This window comes from Thalassophryne amazonica, chromosome 1, assembly GCF_902500255.1.
Source record: "Thalassophryne amazonica chromosome 1, fThaAma1.1, whole genome shotgun sequence".
NCBI lineage: Eukaryota > Metazoa > Chordata > Actinopteri > Batrachoidiformes > Batrachoididae > Thalassophryne > Thalassophryne amazonica.
This window is the reverse complement of record NC_047103.1, coordinates 123830629-123848114: the sequence shown is the minus strand read 5'-3', so window position 1 is coordinate 123848114 and position 17486 is coordinate 123830629. Positions and strand designations below refer to the sequence as shown.

Below are 17486 nucleotides of genomic sequence, written 5' to 3'. Positions count from 1 at the left end.
TTTCACTATTTTATCTCTTGGCCCTCTTCTCTGTTATTGTGTGTTTGTGTCTGTCTGCACTATCTCAGTGTGTGTGCACACTGACTCCTTCTCCCTCTAAACTGCATAAGCCCCTGCCTGTGGAGAGTCTGCAACTTGCATTGGCTCCTGGACTTGTCACTCACACTGTGAGTCTATTCTGGTCCCTGTGAGTGACTCTGTGTTTGAGCTACCCTGAAACTGCATTGAAAATTTAAAATCAAGGTTATTCTTTTCTCTTTTTTGTAATGGTGGTGATTATTTTTATCCCCCACCACAGTTTTTAATAAGGGGATCTTGTCATAAATTCCATTTGTCCAGCATTTACGACTAGTTACCATGTAAATGTACTACCTTTCACAGTTGTGTGCTACCCTGAAATGTATTCAAAGAATATGTTTGTGCACGCATTTTGGGAATATGTTGCGTCAGGAAGGGCACCCAGCATAAAACATGCCAATTCAGTGTGCAGATCCACCTCGGATTTGGTGTGGTGACCTCAAGTGCTGCTTTTCTGTGTAAATCATGTTTCTCACATATTTTGTGAGAATGCGTGTAAAACTGATAACAGTTTTTGTAACCTGATAATACCTCTGGAGTGATTTACAAGACATCTCATGGATGTCAGCGTGCACGCTCATCACATGCGCATGCACGATGTAACTTCCAGTCTTTTCAAATGTTAACATATGCACACATACACCCTCCTGTTTACGACTGATTGATTGAGTTTATTCTGCAATATCAATATAAACATACAGAGGTGAATATATCAGCGATACACTGATAACACAACAAAGCATAATCACTTATTTCCATTGTGCTTCTTGTGAAATTATCGTGTGATTGAACATGTACAAATTGTGAACAAGACCATAGGATATTAATTAATGTAAATAACATTAAATGTAATATATATATATATATATATATATATACACACACACACAGGGTGGGCTGGTAAAATGCTACCACTTTTTGATCATACACAAGTTTTTGAAATGAGAACTTGTAACAGAAGGATCAAATTAACATTTGATACCAAAGGTTTCCCACTTTGTCTCTTGTTTTCCGCACAGTTCAATAATTGATGACATGTTCAATCCACGCGCCTCTTCTTTGGATTACAGCTGCAACATGCACATTGAGGTTTGTGATGACATTGCCACACATCTCAAGAGTGATTTCCTGAATTTCTTTTTCATCCCTCTTGAGATGTGTGGCAATGTCATCACAAACTTCAGTGTGCATATACCTATAGATATGTACACACAACAACAAATCTAGCACCAAAATTTGGACTAGAAAAACAATAGAATAAAAGATAGGCTAAACCTTTGAACTCAAATTCATATTAAAAAACAAATTAAAGGGTTGAGTTCCTCTTCCCTTAACTGACTGAATAAAAAAGACTAACTGACTTAACTTGTTGCTTATGGCTAACCTTGACCTATTTTAAGAATTTAGCATTGTGTTATATTTTTATTTTAAGATTCTCAAATTCACATAGGGATTTATCTCAGTTATATTCAAAAGCTCTGCTTAAGTTGTTCATTAAGCTCAAGTAAGATAAAAAAAAAAAAACAAGCTTGATGGACATCTGGAGCAGGTGTGGTTTCCTGTGTGTAGTTTGAAATGAGATGGTCATTTTGTTTCATTTCCAAAGTATAGGTCTGGTGGCTACCGCTGCTTGTTCAAGTACATTTTCAGAATATCTTACGAAAATGCAAATGAATCATTTTTTTTTAATCGACACATTATTCAGTAATGTGTCTAAGTTAAACAACAACAACAAAAAAAACTTTCATATAGCATAATAAAAATAGATGTAAAGTCTATGCAGATAGTGATTGACACAATTTTAATTGGTTCCATATTCTAAGACTTATTCATTCATTCTCTGCACCTGCCACCAGTCTATCACAGGGCCACAAATAGACAGACAAACACATTCACACCTGTGATCAATTTAGAGACACCAATCCACCTAACCTGCTTGTCTTAGGAAGTGGGAGGAAACTGGATCACCCAAAGGGAAGCCACACAAACACTGAGAAAACATGCAAACTCCACACAGAAAGGACCAGGTGGGATGCAATTCCACGACCTGTGTATGTATTTTTGAGCATGCAATTGCTAACTTATAGTTAGGCGTTCACATGGTGGGGGATATCGACCAAAACCTTGCCTTGTTGCATTTTTTGTTTATTTTATATTATAACACCTTTTGGATTTGATATCTTTTCTGACACATTTTCACTTTGAAACAAGAAAATCTTGTACACAGCTGCCTCAAGGTTCCAAGATACCATTTTTTTTCTACTCAAGGTTTTTTTTTTAAAGTAACAACAAAGGTTGAACTAAACATAAAAGCCATTTCTTGTTTTCATTCCAGCTTCAGGGTTGTTTTCTGTGGAGTGCATAACTGGTAGGAGTGATTAATTGATTTATTCTGCGTGTGTGTGTTTAATTGCATGTGAAAGTCATAGCACTAACTTTGTGCTGTGACTCTATGATGTGTCACCATGGCAGATCATATATAGATCGGTATGTTGTTTTTGGCACAAGTTTCACACCAGATGCCCTCCCTGAAGCAGCTTTACATTGCATAGAGACAGGGCACGAGGGATTTTGAACCAGGAACCTCCTGTTTTGAAGCAAGTGCAGTAACCACTTGGCTACGTCATTACCTGCATCACTAACTTTAATAAGCTGCTAAAGCCAAACCTGAGTTCTCTTTCGGACATAGGTTTCTCACAACTGCTTTGACTTTACTGTTACTTCATCAACATTTATACAAATATTACTTTAACGTTCAGGTGACCAAGCTATTTTAGTGACTAAAATGACCAGGTGGGTTATTTATGAGCTCATGATATTTTATTCAAGAATGTTTTGGGGTTTGTTTGTGTTTTCCTTAATGGCTGTATTTGTGCTCATCATAACTAAAGTGTGACAAATATGTCTGTGTCAGATATTTAAAAAAATTCTAATGTAATTATTTATAGTTTTCAACCATTTTGTAATGCAGAAAAGACTGACTGGATGTTGTTACATCCTGCTTCAGGGATTATGCCCAGTGGCTCCCCGATGATGTCCTGCATGACACGTCGATCAAGAGGGAGAGGATTTCTTTCCCGTATTATTCCATTTTTGCCCGTGTTTGGCCTGTAAATCCAACTTCAAATGACTTGGGAGGCGGATCTCGATTATCTCACTTTGGGCATTAAATATCTGCTTCAAGGCTTCTGCAGCAGTAAAGCTTGCTATTCTAGGTCTGTGTAGGCAGGATTCACTGCAAAATATTTCATTATAGTGATTAGAAGTGGGGGAAAAACCTGTAATGGTAAAAAGCAGACATATCTTTCGAGAGTCATAACCCACACAGCTTTCCATTATGCTTGCCACTCCAGTGGGCTTATTCCTGTAAAAACTATGAAAAGCTCTAAAAGAAGGGCATTGATAAATTCATTCAGGAATATTTTTCCAGTTAAAAATATAACAATGACATATAAAAATATTCAGCACTTCACTTTTTCCACATTGTATGCTACAGTCTTATTCCAAAATCTCTCTACCCATAACACCCCATAATGATAACATGAAAAAGTTTTTTTTGTGTGTGTTTTTTCTTTTTAGTTTTTTTTTTTTTTTTTTTTTGGGGGGGGGGGGGGGGGGGTAGAAATGTATAAAAAAAAAAAAAAAGTAAGAAATTATGTGTACATAAGTATTCACACCCTTTCCTCAGTACTTTGTTGATGCACCTTTGGCAGCAATTACAGCCTCAAGTCATCTTGAATATGACGCCACAAGCTTGGTGCACCTATCTTTGGGCAGTTTTCCTCTTTGCAGCACCTCTCAAGCTCCATCAGGTTGTATGGGGAGTGTCAGTACACAGCAATTTTCAGATCTCTCCAGAGAAGTTCAGTCAGATTCAAGTCTGGGCTCTGGCTGGGCCACTCAAGGACGTTCACAGAGTTTTCCTGAAGCCACTCCTTTGATATCTTGGCTGTGTGCTTAGTGTCATTGTCCTGCTGAAAGATTAACTGTCGCCCCGGTCTGAGGTCAAGAGCGCTCTGGAGCAGGTTTTCATCCAGGATGTCTCTGTACATTGCTGCATTCATCTTTCCCTCAATCCTGACTAGTCTCCCAGTTCCTGCTGCTGAAAAACATCCCCACAGCATGATGCTTCCACCACCGTGCTTCACTGTATTAAATTTGGTTCAATTTATTTTAATTTATATAGCACCAAATCACAACAAAGTTGTCTCAAGGCGCACACAAGTAAGGTCTAACCTTACCAACCCCTAGATCAAGCACACAGTCGACAGTGGTGAGGAAAAACTCCCTCTGATGTTTTGAGGAAGAAACCTCAAGCAGACTAGACTCAAAGGGGTGACCCTCTGCTTGGGCCATTCTACAGATACACTTGACAATACAAATGTACAGGAAATTTGGGAGTCTATACTGGTGTCCAGGACAGGAGGCTTGCAGAAGAAGACACCCACTTCCACTTCTGGATGGAGCTGAACCTCAAACAGAGAGGAAAAAAGCAGAATCAAAGATGACAAATAAGGTATGATTTGTCAGCATTGAGCAACAAGAAAAAAAAGAAGAAATACTAAGGTGATCGCCGGCCACTAGCCCTAAGCTTCACTAAAAGACCCAGACCTTAGAAAAATTTGAGGCAGTGACCCGCTCCATTATACTAATAAGATGAATTTAAAAGAGTTGGAAGCATAGTAACATACTATGCCAGTATGCTGACCATACGAAAGGGAAAATAAGTGCGTCTTAAGTCTGGACTTGAAAGTCTCTTCCGAATCTGACTGTTTTATTGATGCAGGGAGATCATTCCACAAAGCAGGTGTACGATAAGAGAAAGCTCTGTGACCCACAGACTTTATATTCACCTTAGGGACACAAATTAGTCCTGCGTCGTGAGAAAGAAGATTTATCACCAGTTATCCATCTTCATGATGAAGTGGAATAGAGGAGGATTTTCTTAAAAAGACCTGAAAGTTTAGCTACAAATTGCCAGAAGGTATATCTGAGATGCAGGCCTTGGTTTGATCTGTTTTGGTGAAAGAAAATCCTTCTCTGCTCTACTCCACTAAGAAGCTAAGAATAGTGATGCAAAATGCAAAGCTTGCACTGTGAACAATTTCTCCAGTCACAGCCACATAAGCCCATAACTTCTCCTGGGTTGTCTGGGTGTCTTGGTGGCTTTCCTCACTCTTCTCCTTCTTGCACAGTCACTCAGTTTTTGAGAACTGTCTACTCCATGCAGATTTACCATAAAGTGCCATACTGTTTGAATTTCTTTGTAATTGATGTAAATAAAGTCCGAAACATATTCAGTGGCAGCTTTACCATCAGAAAGCCTCGACCACAACTACCACAAAAGACTCCAAGCTGCCGTTGATGTTAAAGGGGACAATATGCAGTATTAAGAACAGGGGTATGTTAACTTTTGATCAGGTTCATTTGGATAGTTCTCTTGTCATTTTGATTTTAAAAGAGGAAACACAGTTGTTTGACAATAAATGGCTTCACTAAACCACTAACCATGAGTGGAAAAAAAAGTTTTTGTGTTGTCATTCATATTCTCTTAAAAATGGTCAAAAAAGCAAAAGTTTTGCCAGGGTATGTAAACGTCTGAGCACAACTGTATAAATAAATATACGTGTGTGTGTGTGTTTCTGTCCAACTGTTTTTAACATGTACAGTGAGGAAAGTAAGTATTTGAACACCCTGCGATTTTGCAAGTTCTCCCACTTAGAAATCATGGAGGGGTCTGAAATTTTCATCTTAGGTGCACGTCCACTGTGAGAGACATAATCTTAAAAAAAAAAAAAAAAAAAAAAAAAGAAATCTGAAAATGACAATGTATGATTTTTTTTTTTTTTAAATAATAATTTATTTGCATGTTACTGCATGCAAATAAGTATTTCAACACCTGCCAATCAGCAGAAATTCTGGCCCTCAAAGACTTGTTAGTCCGCCTCTGAAAGGTCCACCTCCATTCCACTTATTATTCCAAATTAGAAGCACCTATTTGAGGTCGTTAGCTGCATAAAGACACCTGTCCACCCCACACAATCGATAAGACTCCAACTACTAACATGGCTAAGACCAAAGAGCTGTCCAAAGACACCAGAGACAAAATTGTAGACCTCCAGAAGGCTGGAAAGGGCTACGGGGCAATTGCCAAGCATCTTGGTGAAAAAAGATCAATTGTTGGAGCAATTATTAGAAAATGGAAGAAGCTAAACATAACTGTCAGTCTCCCTCGGACTGGGGCTCCATGCAAGATCCCACCTCGTGGCGTATCAACGATCCTAACAAAGGTAAAGAATCAACCCAGAACTGCACGGGAGGAGCTGGTCAGTGACCTGAAGAGAGCTGGCACCACTGTTTCCAAGGTTACTATGGGTAATACACTAAGACGTCATGGGTTAAAATCATGCATATCACGGAAGGTTCCCCGGCTTAAATCAGCACACGTCCATCTTAAGTTTGCCCATGACCATTTGGATGATCCAGATGAGTCATGGGAGAAAGTTATGTGGTCAGATGAGACCAAAATAGAACTTTTTGGTGTTAATTCCACTCGCTGTGTTTGGAGGAAGAGGAATGCTGAGTACCATCCCAAAAACACCGTCCGTACTATGAAGCATGGGGGTGGAAGCATCATGCTTTGGGGGTGTTTTTCTGCACATGGGACAGGACGACTGCACTGTATTAAGGAGAGGATGACCGGGGCCATGTATTGCGAGATTTTGGGGAACAACCTCCTTCCCTTAGTTAGAGCATTGAAGATGGGTCGTGGATGGGTCTTCCAACATGACAATGACCCAAAGCACACAGCCAGGATAATCAAGGAGTGGCTCTGTAAGAAGCATATCAAGGTTCTGGAGTGGCCTAGCCAGTCTCCAGACCTAAACCCAATAGAAAATCTTTGGAGGGAGCTCAAACTTCGTGTTTCTCAGCTACAGCCCAGTAACCTGGCTGATCTAGAGAAGATCTGTGTGGACGAATGGGCCAAAATACCTTCTGCAGTGTGTGCAAACCTGTTGAAAAACGACAGGAAACGGATGACCTGTGTAATTGCAAAGGATAATGTACCAAATATTAACATCGATTTTCACGTGTTCAGATACTTATTTGCAGCAGTAACATACAATTAAATTATTAAAAAAATCATACATTGTGATTTCCGGATTTTTTTATTTTTATTTATTTATTTATTTATTTTTTAGATTATGTCTCTCACAGTGGACATGCGCCTAAGATGAAAATTTCAGACCCCTCCATGATTTCTAAGTGGGAGAACATGCAAAATCGCAGGGTGTGCAAATACTTATTTTCTTCACTGTACAGTAGTGTTCAGAATAATAGTAGTGCTATGTGACTAAAAAGATTAATCCAGGTTTTGAGTATATTTGTTATTGTTACATGGGAAACAAGGTACCAGTAGATTCTCACAAATCCAACAAGACCAAGCATTCATGATATGCACACTCTTAAGGCTATGAAATTGGGCTATTAGTAAAAAATTAGAAAAGGGAGGTGTTCACAATAATAGTAGTGTGGCATTCAGTCAGTGAGTTTGTCAGTTTTGTGGAACAAACAGGTGTGAATCAGGTGTCCCCTATTTAAGGATGAAGCCAGCACCTGTTGAACATGCTTTTCTCTTTGAAAGCCTGAGGAAAATGGAACGTTCAAGACATTGTTCAGAAGAACAGCGTAGTTTGATTAAAAAGTTGATTGGAGAGGGGAAAACTTATACGCAGGTGCAAAAAATTATAGGCTGTTCATCTACAATGATCTCCAATGCTTTAAAATGGAAAAAAAAAAAAACAGAGACGCATGGAAGAAAACGGAAAACAACCATTAAAATGGATAGAATAATAACCAGAATGGCAAAGGCTCACCCTTTGATCAGCTCCAGGATGATCAAAGACAGTCTGGAGTTACCTGTAAGTGCTGTGACAGTTAGAAGACGCCTGTGTGAAGCTAATTTATTTGCAAGAATCCCCCGCAAAGTCCCTCTGTTAAATAAAAGATGTGCAGAAGAGGTTACAATTTGCCAAAGAACACATCAACTGGCCTAAAGAGAAATGGAGAAATATTTTTTGGAGTGATGAGAGTAAAATTGTTCTTTTTGGGTCCAAGGGCCGCAGACAGTTTGTGAGACGACCCCCAAACTCTGAATTCAAGTCACAGTGAAGACAGTGAAGCATGGTGGTGCAAGCATCATGATATGGGCATGTTTCTCCTACTATGGTGTTGGGCCTGTACGAGGTCTGTTAGAAAAGTATCGGACCTTTTTATTTTTTGCAAAAACCTGATGAATTTGAATCACGTGTGCTTGCATAAGCAAACCTTGACCCTCCGTGCGCATGCATGAATTTTTTTCACGCCTGTCGATTGCGTAATTTTCTGGCAAGCAGCCTTTGTGTGAGGATGTGTGTAGTGCTCTCGATGGATTTTCATTCCAAGGAAAATGGCAGAACGACTGGAGCAGCGCTACTGCATGAAATTTTGCCAGAAACTGGGTGACAGCCAGGTGAAAACCATTCGGAAGATTCAGACGGCTTTCAGTGACGATGCTATGGGCATCACACAGATTAAGGAGCGGTACAACCGGTTTAAAGACGTCCTCACAATGGTGGAGAGTGAGCCACGCTCCGGTCGGCCATCAACATGCCGAAATAACCAGGTCATTGCCAAATTGAACACTGTGGTGATGCGGGACTGTCGTGTGACTATCTGAGAAATTGTGGAAGAGGTGGACATCAGCACTTTTTCGGCACATTCCACTGTGACAGAAGATTTGGCCATGAAAAGAGTGGTGGTGAAATTCATGCTGCTGCTGATGGCGGAGCAAAAGCACCTTCGTGTTGAAGTCTCACAGGACATGCTGTGACATGCCCACCTCTTCCACAATTTCTCCGATAGTCACCCGGCTGAAAAGTCACCGAAAGCCATCTGAATCTTCCAAATGGTTTCCACCTGGCTGTCGCCCAGTTTCTGGCAAAATTTGATGTGGCGCTGCTCCAGTCGTTCCGTCATTTTCATTCCAATGAAAATCCACGTCCTCACACAAAGGCTGCTTACCAGCAAGTGACGCAATCGACAGGCGTGAAAAAATTCACACATGCGCACGAAGGTTCAAGGTTGGCTCATGCAAGCACACGTGATTCAAATCTATCAGGTTTTTGAAAAAAATGAAAAGGTCCGATACTTTTCTAACAGACCTCGTATATCGCATACCAGGTATCATGTATCAGTTTGGATATGTCAAAAAAAGAGGTCATGTTGCCTTATGCTGAAGAGGACATGCCCTTGAAATCGGTGTTTCAAAAAGACAATGACCCCAAGCACACTAGTACATGAGCAAAATCTTGGTTCCAAACCAACAAAATTAATGCCTCGCAGATGTGAAGAAATCATGAAAAACTGTTATACAACTAAATACTATGTTAGTGATTCACAGGATTGCTAAAAAAAAGCAGTTTGAACATAATAGTTTTGAGTTTGTAGCGTCAGCAGCAGATGCTACTATTATTGTGAACACCCCCTTTTCTACTTTTTTTTTACTAATAGCCCAATTTCATAGCCTTAAGAGTGTGCATATCATGAATTCTTGGTCTTGTTGGATTTGTGAGAATCTACTGAATCTACTGGTACCTTGTTTCCCATGTAACAATAAGAAATATACTCAAAACCTGGATTCATCTTTTTAGTCACATAGCACTACTATTATTCTGAACACTACTGTATATGATAAATCTAGTTTGTTATTGATGGTATTTCTGCGTTTTGGCACTGATGTTCTACTATGTGTGCCGTTTGTCAGCTAGCCAGTCAGTCACTGAGATTAATTCACATGGTCATCTGCTGAGTTTTCACATCGTCATAGTGAGACAGTGAAACAGGTGTCTGAAAGAGAACTTGAAGGCTACATGTCATGTCTCACTGTCAAACATTTGTCATACAACTCCTGGCAAAAATTATGGAATCACCGGCCTCAGAGGATGTTCATTCAGTTGTTTAATTTTGTAGAAAAAAAATCAGATCACAGACATGACACAAAACTAAAGTCATTTCAAATGGCAATTTTCTGGCTTTAAGAAACACTATAAGAAATCAGGAAAAAAAAAATTGTGGCAGTCAGTAACGGTTACTTTTTTAGACCAAGCAGAGGGAAAAAAATATGGAATCACTCAATTCTGAGGAAAAAATTATGGAATCATGAAAAACAAAAAAAACGCTCCAACACATCACTAGTATTTTGTTTCACCACCTCTGGCTTTTATAACAGCTTGCAGTCTCTGAGGCATGGACTTAATGAGTGACAAACAGTGCTCTTCATCAATCTGGCTCCAACTTTCTCTGATTGCTGTTGCCAGGTCAGCTTTGCAGGTTGGAGCCTTGTCATGGACCATTTTCTTCAACTTCCACCAAAGATTTTCAGTTGGATTAAGATGGGGACTATTTGCAGGCCATGACATTGACCCTATGTGTCTTTTCGCAAGGAATGTTTTCACAGTTTTTGCTCTATGGCAAGATGCATTATCGTCTTGAAAAATGATTTCTTCATCCCCAAACATCCTTTCAATTGATGGGATAAGAAAAGTGTCCAAAATATCAACGTAAACCTGTGCATTTATTGATGATGTAATGACAGCCATCTCCCCAGTGCCTTTACCTGACATGCAGCCCCATATCATCGACTGTGGAAATTTACATGTTCTCTTCAGGCAGTAATCTTTATAAATCTCATTGGAACGGCACCAAACAAAAGTTCCAGCATCATCACCTTGCCCAATGCAGATTCGAGATTCATCACTGAATATGACTTTCATCCAGTCATCCACAGTCCAAGATTGCTTTTCCTTAGCCCATTGTAACCTTGTTTTTTTCTGTTTAGGTGTTAATGATGGCTTTCGTTTAGCTTTTCTGTATGTAAATCCCATTTCCTTTAGGTGGATTCTTACAGTTTGGTCACAGACGTTGACTCCAGTTTCCTCCCATTCGTTCCTCATTTGTTTTGTTGTGCATTTTCAATTTTTGAGACATATTGCTTTAAGTTTTCTGTCTTGATGCTTTGATGTCTTCCTTGGTCTACCAGTATGTTTGCCTTTAACAACCTTCCCATGTTGTTTGTATTTGGTCCAGAATTTAGACACAACTGACTGTGAACATCCAACATCTTTTGCAACATTCGTGATGATTTACCCTCTTTTAAGAGTTTGATAATCCTCTCCTTTGTTTCAATTGACATCTCTCGTGTTGGAGCCATGATTCATCAGTTCACTTGGTGCAACAGCTCTCCAAGGTGTGATCACTCCTTTTTAGATGCAGACTAACGAGCAGATCTGATATGATGCAGATGTTAGTTTTGGGGATGAAAATTTACAGGGTGAGTCCATAATTTATTCCTCAGAATTGAGTGAGTCCATATTTTTTTCTCTCTGCTTGGTCTAAAAAAGTAACCGTTACTGACTGCCACAATGATTTTTCCTGATTTCTTATAGTTTCTTAAAGCCAGAAAGTTGCCATTTCAAATGACTTTAGTTTTGTGTTATGTCTGTGATCTGCTTTTTTTCTACAAAATTAAACAAGTGAATGAACATCCTCCGAGGCCAGTGATTCCATAATTATTGTCAGGGGTTGTATAAAGCCACAGAGGATGGTTTGTTTTGAGTGGTGTTGTTGCACCTCCTGTTTTCTTGGCAAGGCGTGACTGTGTGAGAGAGAGGGCCTGTAATATTTTGAGGAGCTGGTAGAATATTCCCTATGATGAAAACTCACTTGCGTTATCAGCAGAATATTTACTTCTGCTCTGATTAGAAATCCTGTGTGCTTCCTTTAGTGCTTCATGTGCTGTAGTGTCTCTGTGCACCAGTACCAATTACTAGAAGTGTTGAAACCTTTAAAGACAAAGGTTTCTAATTGTTCTCTAAAACACAGTCCAGCTGAGGTTCTCTGACTATACAGCGTTCATCTGGTGTCTGAAGACGCTGACGTTGGAGCATGTGAAGCTTGTAATTGTTTTCATCTGTTTGTTAACACACACTTACATTTCTTTGTCTCTCTGTAGCTCTACAGTTCCAGATTAAATCAGATGACAGGAGGTGCTGCTGAACTCTGTCACCCTGCTGCTAATCCAAACCAGGTTAACAAAAAACTGTCAGATGAGATGTTTTCTTGTGTTCACTGTTCCTTATGTACAGTGAGGAAAATAAGTATTTGAACACCCTGCAATTTTGCAAGTTCTCCCACTTAGAAATCATGGAGGGGTCTGAAATTTTCATCTTAGGTATATGTCCACTGTGAGAGGCATAATCTAAAAAAAAATCCGGAAATCACAATGTATGATTTTTTTTTTAACAATTTATTTGTATGTTACTGCTGAAAATAAGTATTTGAACACCTACCAACCAGCAAGAATTCTGGCTCTCACAGACCTGTTAATTTTTCTTTAAGAAGCCCTCTTATTCTGCACTGTTTACCCTGTATTAACTGCACCTGTTTGAACTTGTTACCTGTATAAAAGACACCTGTTCACACACAGAATCAATCACACTCCAACCTGTCCACCATAGCCAAGAGCTGTCTAGGGACACCAGGGACAAAACTGTAGACCTGCACAAGGCTGGGATGGACTACAGGACAACAGGCAAGCAGCTTGGTAGAAGATAACAACTGTTATGATTATTTATTAGAAAGTGGAAGAAACACAAGATGACTGTCAGTCTCCCTCGGTCTGGGATTTCATGCAAGATCTCACTTTGTGGGGTAAGGATGATTCTGAGAAAGCGCAGAACTACACAGGAGGACCTGGTCAATGACCTGAAGAGAGCTGGGACCACAGTCACCAAGATTACATTAGTAACACATGATGCTGTCATGGTTTAAAATCCTGCAGGGCAACAAGGTCCCCCTCCTCAAGCCAGCACATGTCCAGGCTCGTTTGAAGTTCACCAGTGACCATCTGGATGATCCAGAGGAGGCATATGAGAAGGTCATGTGGTCAGATGAGACCAGAATAGAGCTTTTTGGAATCAACTCCACTTACCATGTTTAGAAGATAACAACCCCAAGAAAACCATCCAAACCGTGAAGCATGGGGGTGGAAACATCATACTCTGGGGCTGCTCTTCTGCAAAGGGGATAGGATGACTGCACCGTATTGAAGGGAGGATGGATGGGGTTATGTATTGTGAGATTTTGGCAAACAACCTCCTTCCCTCAGTAAGAGCATTGAAGATGGGTCATGGCTGGGTTTTCCAGCATGACAATGACCCCAAACACACAGCCAGGGCAACTAAGAAGGGGCTCCGTAAGAAGCGTTTCAAGGTCCTGGAGTGGCCTGGCCAGTCTCCAGACCTGAACTCAATAGAAAATCTTTGGAGGGAGCTGAAACTCCAAACCTGAAAGATCTAGAGAAGATCTGTATGGAGGAGTGGACCAAAATCCCTGCTGCAGTGTGTGCAAACCTGGTGAAAAACTACAGGAAATGTTTGCCCTCTGTAATTGCAAACAAAAGCTACTGTACCAAATATTAATATTGATTTTTACAGGTGTTCAGATAATTATTTGCAGCAGTAACATACAAATAAATTATTTTAAAAAATACCACATTGTGATTTCCGGATTTTTTTTTTTAGATTGTCTCTCACAGTGGACATGCACCAAAGATGAAAATTTCAGACCCCTCCATGATTTCTAAGTGGGAGAACTTGCAAAATCGCAGGGTGTTCAAATACTTACTTTCCTCACTGTATGTGGTTTACTTTAAGGATGTCCCGATCAGGTTTTTTTGTCCCCGATCCGATTCTGAGTCGTCTGATTTTGAGTATCTGCCGGTACCGTGTCCAGATCTGATACTTTAAAAAGCTGAATGAACAATAAACAAATGCTAAATATATAATAATTTCATTTTAATCACCTTATTTTATTATTTGTCACTTAAACAGTGCACTTCTCCTTGAGGTAGCTTGAACAATCAAGTAATCTGCCAGACTTTAAAAATGTACCAATTTCCATTTTATTTCATTTGTCTAAAAATAAATGTCCAAGGTTCCATATGTTAAACAAGAAATCATCTAATCTGAAATAACAGGTGGTTTTAATTTATAGATGAAATGTTTCTAAAGAACCATTTATTGATTTAGCTATTTTAATTACAAGTGTTCTAAACTTTTTTAAACAGTAATCAGAAATTTTGAGGTAACAAACAACAACAAAAAACATTTCCAAGGATCTTCAGAAAACTGCTCTATAAATGAGCAGTGCTGTGACACGTTTCTGTTTTGTAGAGATCAGTGTTTTCTGCACCGATCCATTTTGTACAGATCAGTGGTTTCTGCCACTAGTCTTCCGTGTTTTGGCCCGATGCGTCGTTCCTATTGAACAGCGCAAAGCTACGTCACAGCTCAGAGCGTCGAAAGTTCAAAAGTCAACTTGAAAAGTAAAAGGAAAAAAAAAAAACTTTACATTTATGTCCTGACAGTCCTCAGTGTACCCCTATGATGCTTTATCAGTGTTCAACAAGTTCAAAGCAGCGCAGTGAACGTGAATGAAGACGGAAGCTCTTTAAGACCCGCTCCTAAATGTGATGAGTGCGTATGTCGCTCGTGTGCACACCATCTCTCGCTCCGTTTGGCAGACAAACGATCACAGGACAATTTGTTTTGTTCTTTTTGTTAATCAGATGACAGATCGTCGTCCTGAGGACTTGGTCAGCACTGGGTCCTACTGCCCATGGAAGTATGACTGAGCAAGAGTTTCGGTGGGAAAGTGTCCATTATCCTCTTGTCATTCCATCGAGGCGTCAGGCTGAGCGCGTAAAAAAAAACAAACAGCAGTTCTGCGAAAGAAACTTTGTGTGCGTAACTCCCCCCCACCTCTGTCCGGGTTACAATTCCATCTCTTCTTCCCAAATTCACTGCGCAACTCTTGTTCCCTTTTCTCCTCTGAAATCCGTTTCAGCCGCACACGTGTGCGAGAATGTCCGGTTGAACTCGTGTTTTTTTCTTTTGTTCAATGAAAAAAAAAGAAAAAAGATTGGATTGAACTTTGACCGCGTCAGCCTGCCGACAAGCGGCACTGCGCGCTCCCGTCAGAAGCATCACGTCAAAAGCCGAGCTAAAGCGACGCTTCTTACGCCTCTAAAAAGCAATGCGTCTCATTGAAAATAATGCTTTTTAGACCAATTCTTGACGCCTCTGACGCTTCTGATGTGTGAAAGGCCCATTAATCTGCAATAATGAGCTTGAAATAACTCTGATCAAAATAATGAGGATAAAATCTATATCGGACTCCTGATCGGGATGCAATGTCCGATTTCGATCAAGTCTGAAACCACGTGATCGGGCCCAATTTCCGATCATGTGATCGGATCAGGACATAGTTTACTTTTACCACACAGATGTTTTAATGCTGCGCTTCAGGCTTTTCAAGTCCATCAGTGTTCTTCTGTTCAGGTGTTGCATGTTGGAAAGGAGGGCGGTGTTCTCTTGGTTGCTGCTCAACCTACTCATGGAACTGACTGCCATCTCACAGTGGACCATGCTCCTAACACACCTGGTAGCAGGTAATTGAATGCTCCTGGCATTTCAGTAAATGGGCTCTGTGTGCCACCTGGCACAAAGCGGCGCGACAGGATCGGTGGTGTTCAACCTGTACAATTGTCATTTTCATGGCTAATGCACGTTGTGTAGGTAGTACATATAATTGCCCTCAGTTGTGTCACCATCTGCATGTTGGTCTAAAACTGAGGCTTGTTCAGGTGTAGTAGTGGTGTGTTGGCGTTATGTGGAAACAGGTTGTGCCATCGACCAGGAAAAAATGGTCTTATGTCCAGGGCACGGGGGGGGGGGGGGGGGTTGTTTGTTTTTTTTTCCCTCATCACTTATCTTCAACCGCTTATCTGTGATCGGGTTGCGGGGGCAACAGCTCCAGCAGGGGACCCCAGACTTCCTTTTTCGGGGCCACATTGACCACCTCTGACTGGGGGATCCCGGGGCGTTCCCAGGCCATTGTGGAGATATAATCTCTCCACCTAGTCCTGGGTCTTCCCCGGGGTCTCCTCCCAGATGGACGTGCCTGGAACACCTCCCTAGGGAGGCACCCAGGAGGCATCCTTACCAGATGCCCGAACCGCCTCAACTGGCTCCTTTCAATGCGAAGGAGCAGCGGCTCTACTCCAAGCTCCCCACGGATGACCGAGCTTTTCCCCCTATCTCTAAGGGAGGCACCAGCTACCCTCCTAAGGAAGCTCATTTCGGCCGCTCATACTTGCAGTCTAGTTCTTTCGGTCATGACCCAACCCTCGCGGCCATAGGTGAGAGTAGGAACGAAGATTGACCAGTAGATCGAGTGCTTGGCCTTTTGGCTCAGCTCCCTTTTCATCACAACAGTACGGTAGAGCGAATGCACCGCCGCCCCTGCTGCGCCGATTCTCCGGCCAATCTCACACTCGTGAACAAGACCCCAAGGTACTTGAACTCCTTCACTTGTGGCAAGACCGCATTCCCTAGAAAGTAGGCAATCCATCGGTTTCCTGCTGAGAACCATGGCCTCAAATTTAGAGGTGCTGAACCTCATCCCAGCTGCTTCACACGCGGCTCCGAACCAATCCAGCAAGTGTTGGAGGTCACAGGCCGATTAAGTCAACAGGACCACATCATCTGCAAAAAGCATTGTTGAGAGGCTGAGCCCACCAAACTGGAAACCCTCTTCCCCCCGACTATGCCTTGATATCCTGTCCATGAACATCACAAACAGGATTAGCGACAAGGCACAGCCCTGACGGAGGCCAACCCTCACCGGAAACAAGTCCGACTTACTACAGAGAACGTGAACACAGCTCTCGCTTTGTCGACTTACTACAGAGAACGTGAACACAGCTCTTGCTTTGTGAGTACAGAGATTGGATGGTCCTGAGAAGAGACCCCCTCACTCCATACTCCCACAGTATCTCCCGGTGTACCCGATCATACTCCTTCTCCAAGTCCACAAAACACATATAGACTGGATGGGCATACTCTCAGGCACCCTCCCGGATTCTTGTGAGTGTGAAGAGCTGGTTGGTTGTTCCACAACCAGGACGGAATCCACATTGTTCCTCTTCAATCAGAGGTTTGACTGTCGGCCAAACCCTCCTTTCCAGCACCCTTTGAGTAGATTTACCAGTGAGCCTGACTAGTGTGATGCCCCTGTAATTGGCACACGCTCTCTGGTCCCCTTTTTTTTAAATATGGGGACCACCACCCCAGTTTGCCACTGTTTAGGCACTGTTCCAGACCTCAACGCAATCGTGAAGAGACATCTCATCCAAGACAGTTCCTCCACACCCAGAGCTTTCAGTATTTCTGGACAGATGTCATCAACCTCTGGGGCCTTGCCACTGCGGAGTTGTTGACTACCTCAGTGGCTTCCACCAGGGAAAT

At 41.4% G+C, this 17486-nt stretch overlaps 1 protein-coding gene and 1 long non-coding RNA gene across 5 annotated transcripts in view; one reads left to right on the top strand and one right to left on the bottom strand.

Moving 5' to 3' along the window:
• atg13 (ATG13 autophagy related 13 homolog (S. cerevisiae)) overlaps positions 1-17486 on the top strand; it is a 61060-nt gene that overhangs the window by 23220 nt on the left and 20354 nt on the right. For 2 of the 4 annotated variants that reach the window (XM_034174065.1, XM_034174049.1), the window contains 3 exons: positions 69-167; positions 12131-12205; positions 15519-15628. In XM_034174065.1, the coding sequence (XP_034029956.1) occupies positions 69-167; positions 12131-12205; positions 15519-15628 (284 nt within the window). The remainder of the gene's footprint in view (positions 1-68; positions 168-12130; positions 12206-15518; positions 15629-17486) is intronic. The other 2 variants (XM_034174074.1, XM_034174057.1) reach the window with 1 other exon arrangement.
• Positions 52-12217, bottom strand: LOC117513843. The gene is made up of 3 exons (XR_004561729.1): positions 12101-12217; positions 3770-3782; positions 52-63 (listed from the first exon to the last, which is right to left on the bottom strand). It is a non-coding gene; the product is annotated as an uncharacterized LOC117513843 (long non-coding RNA).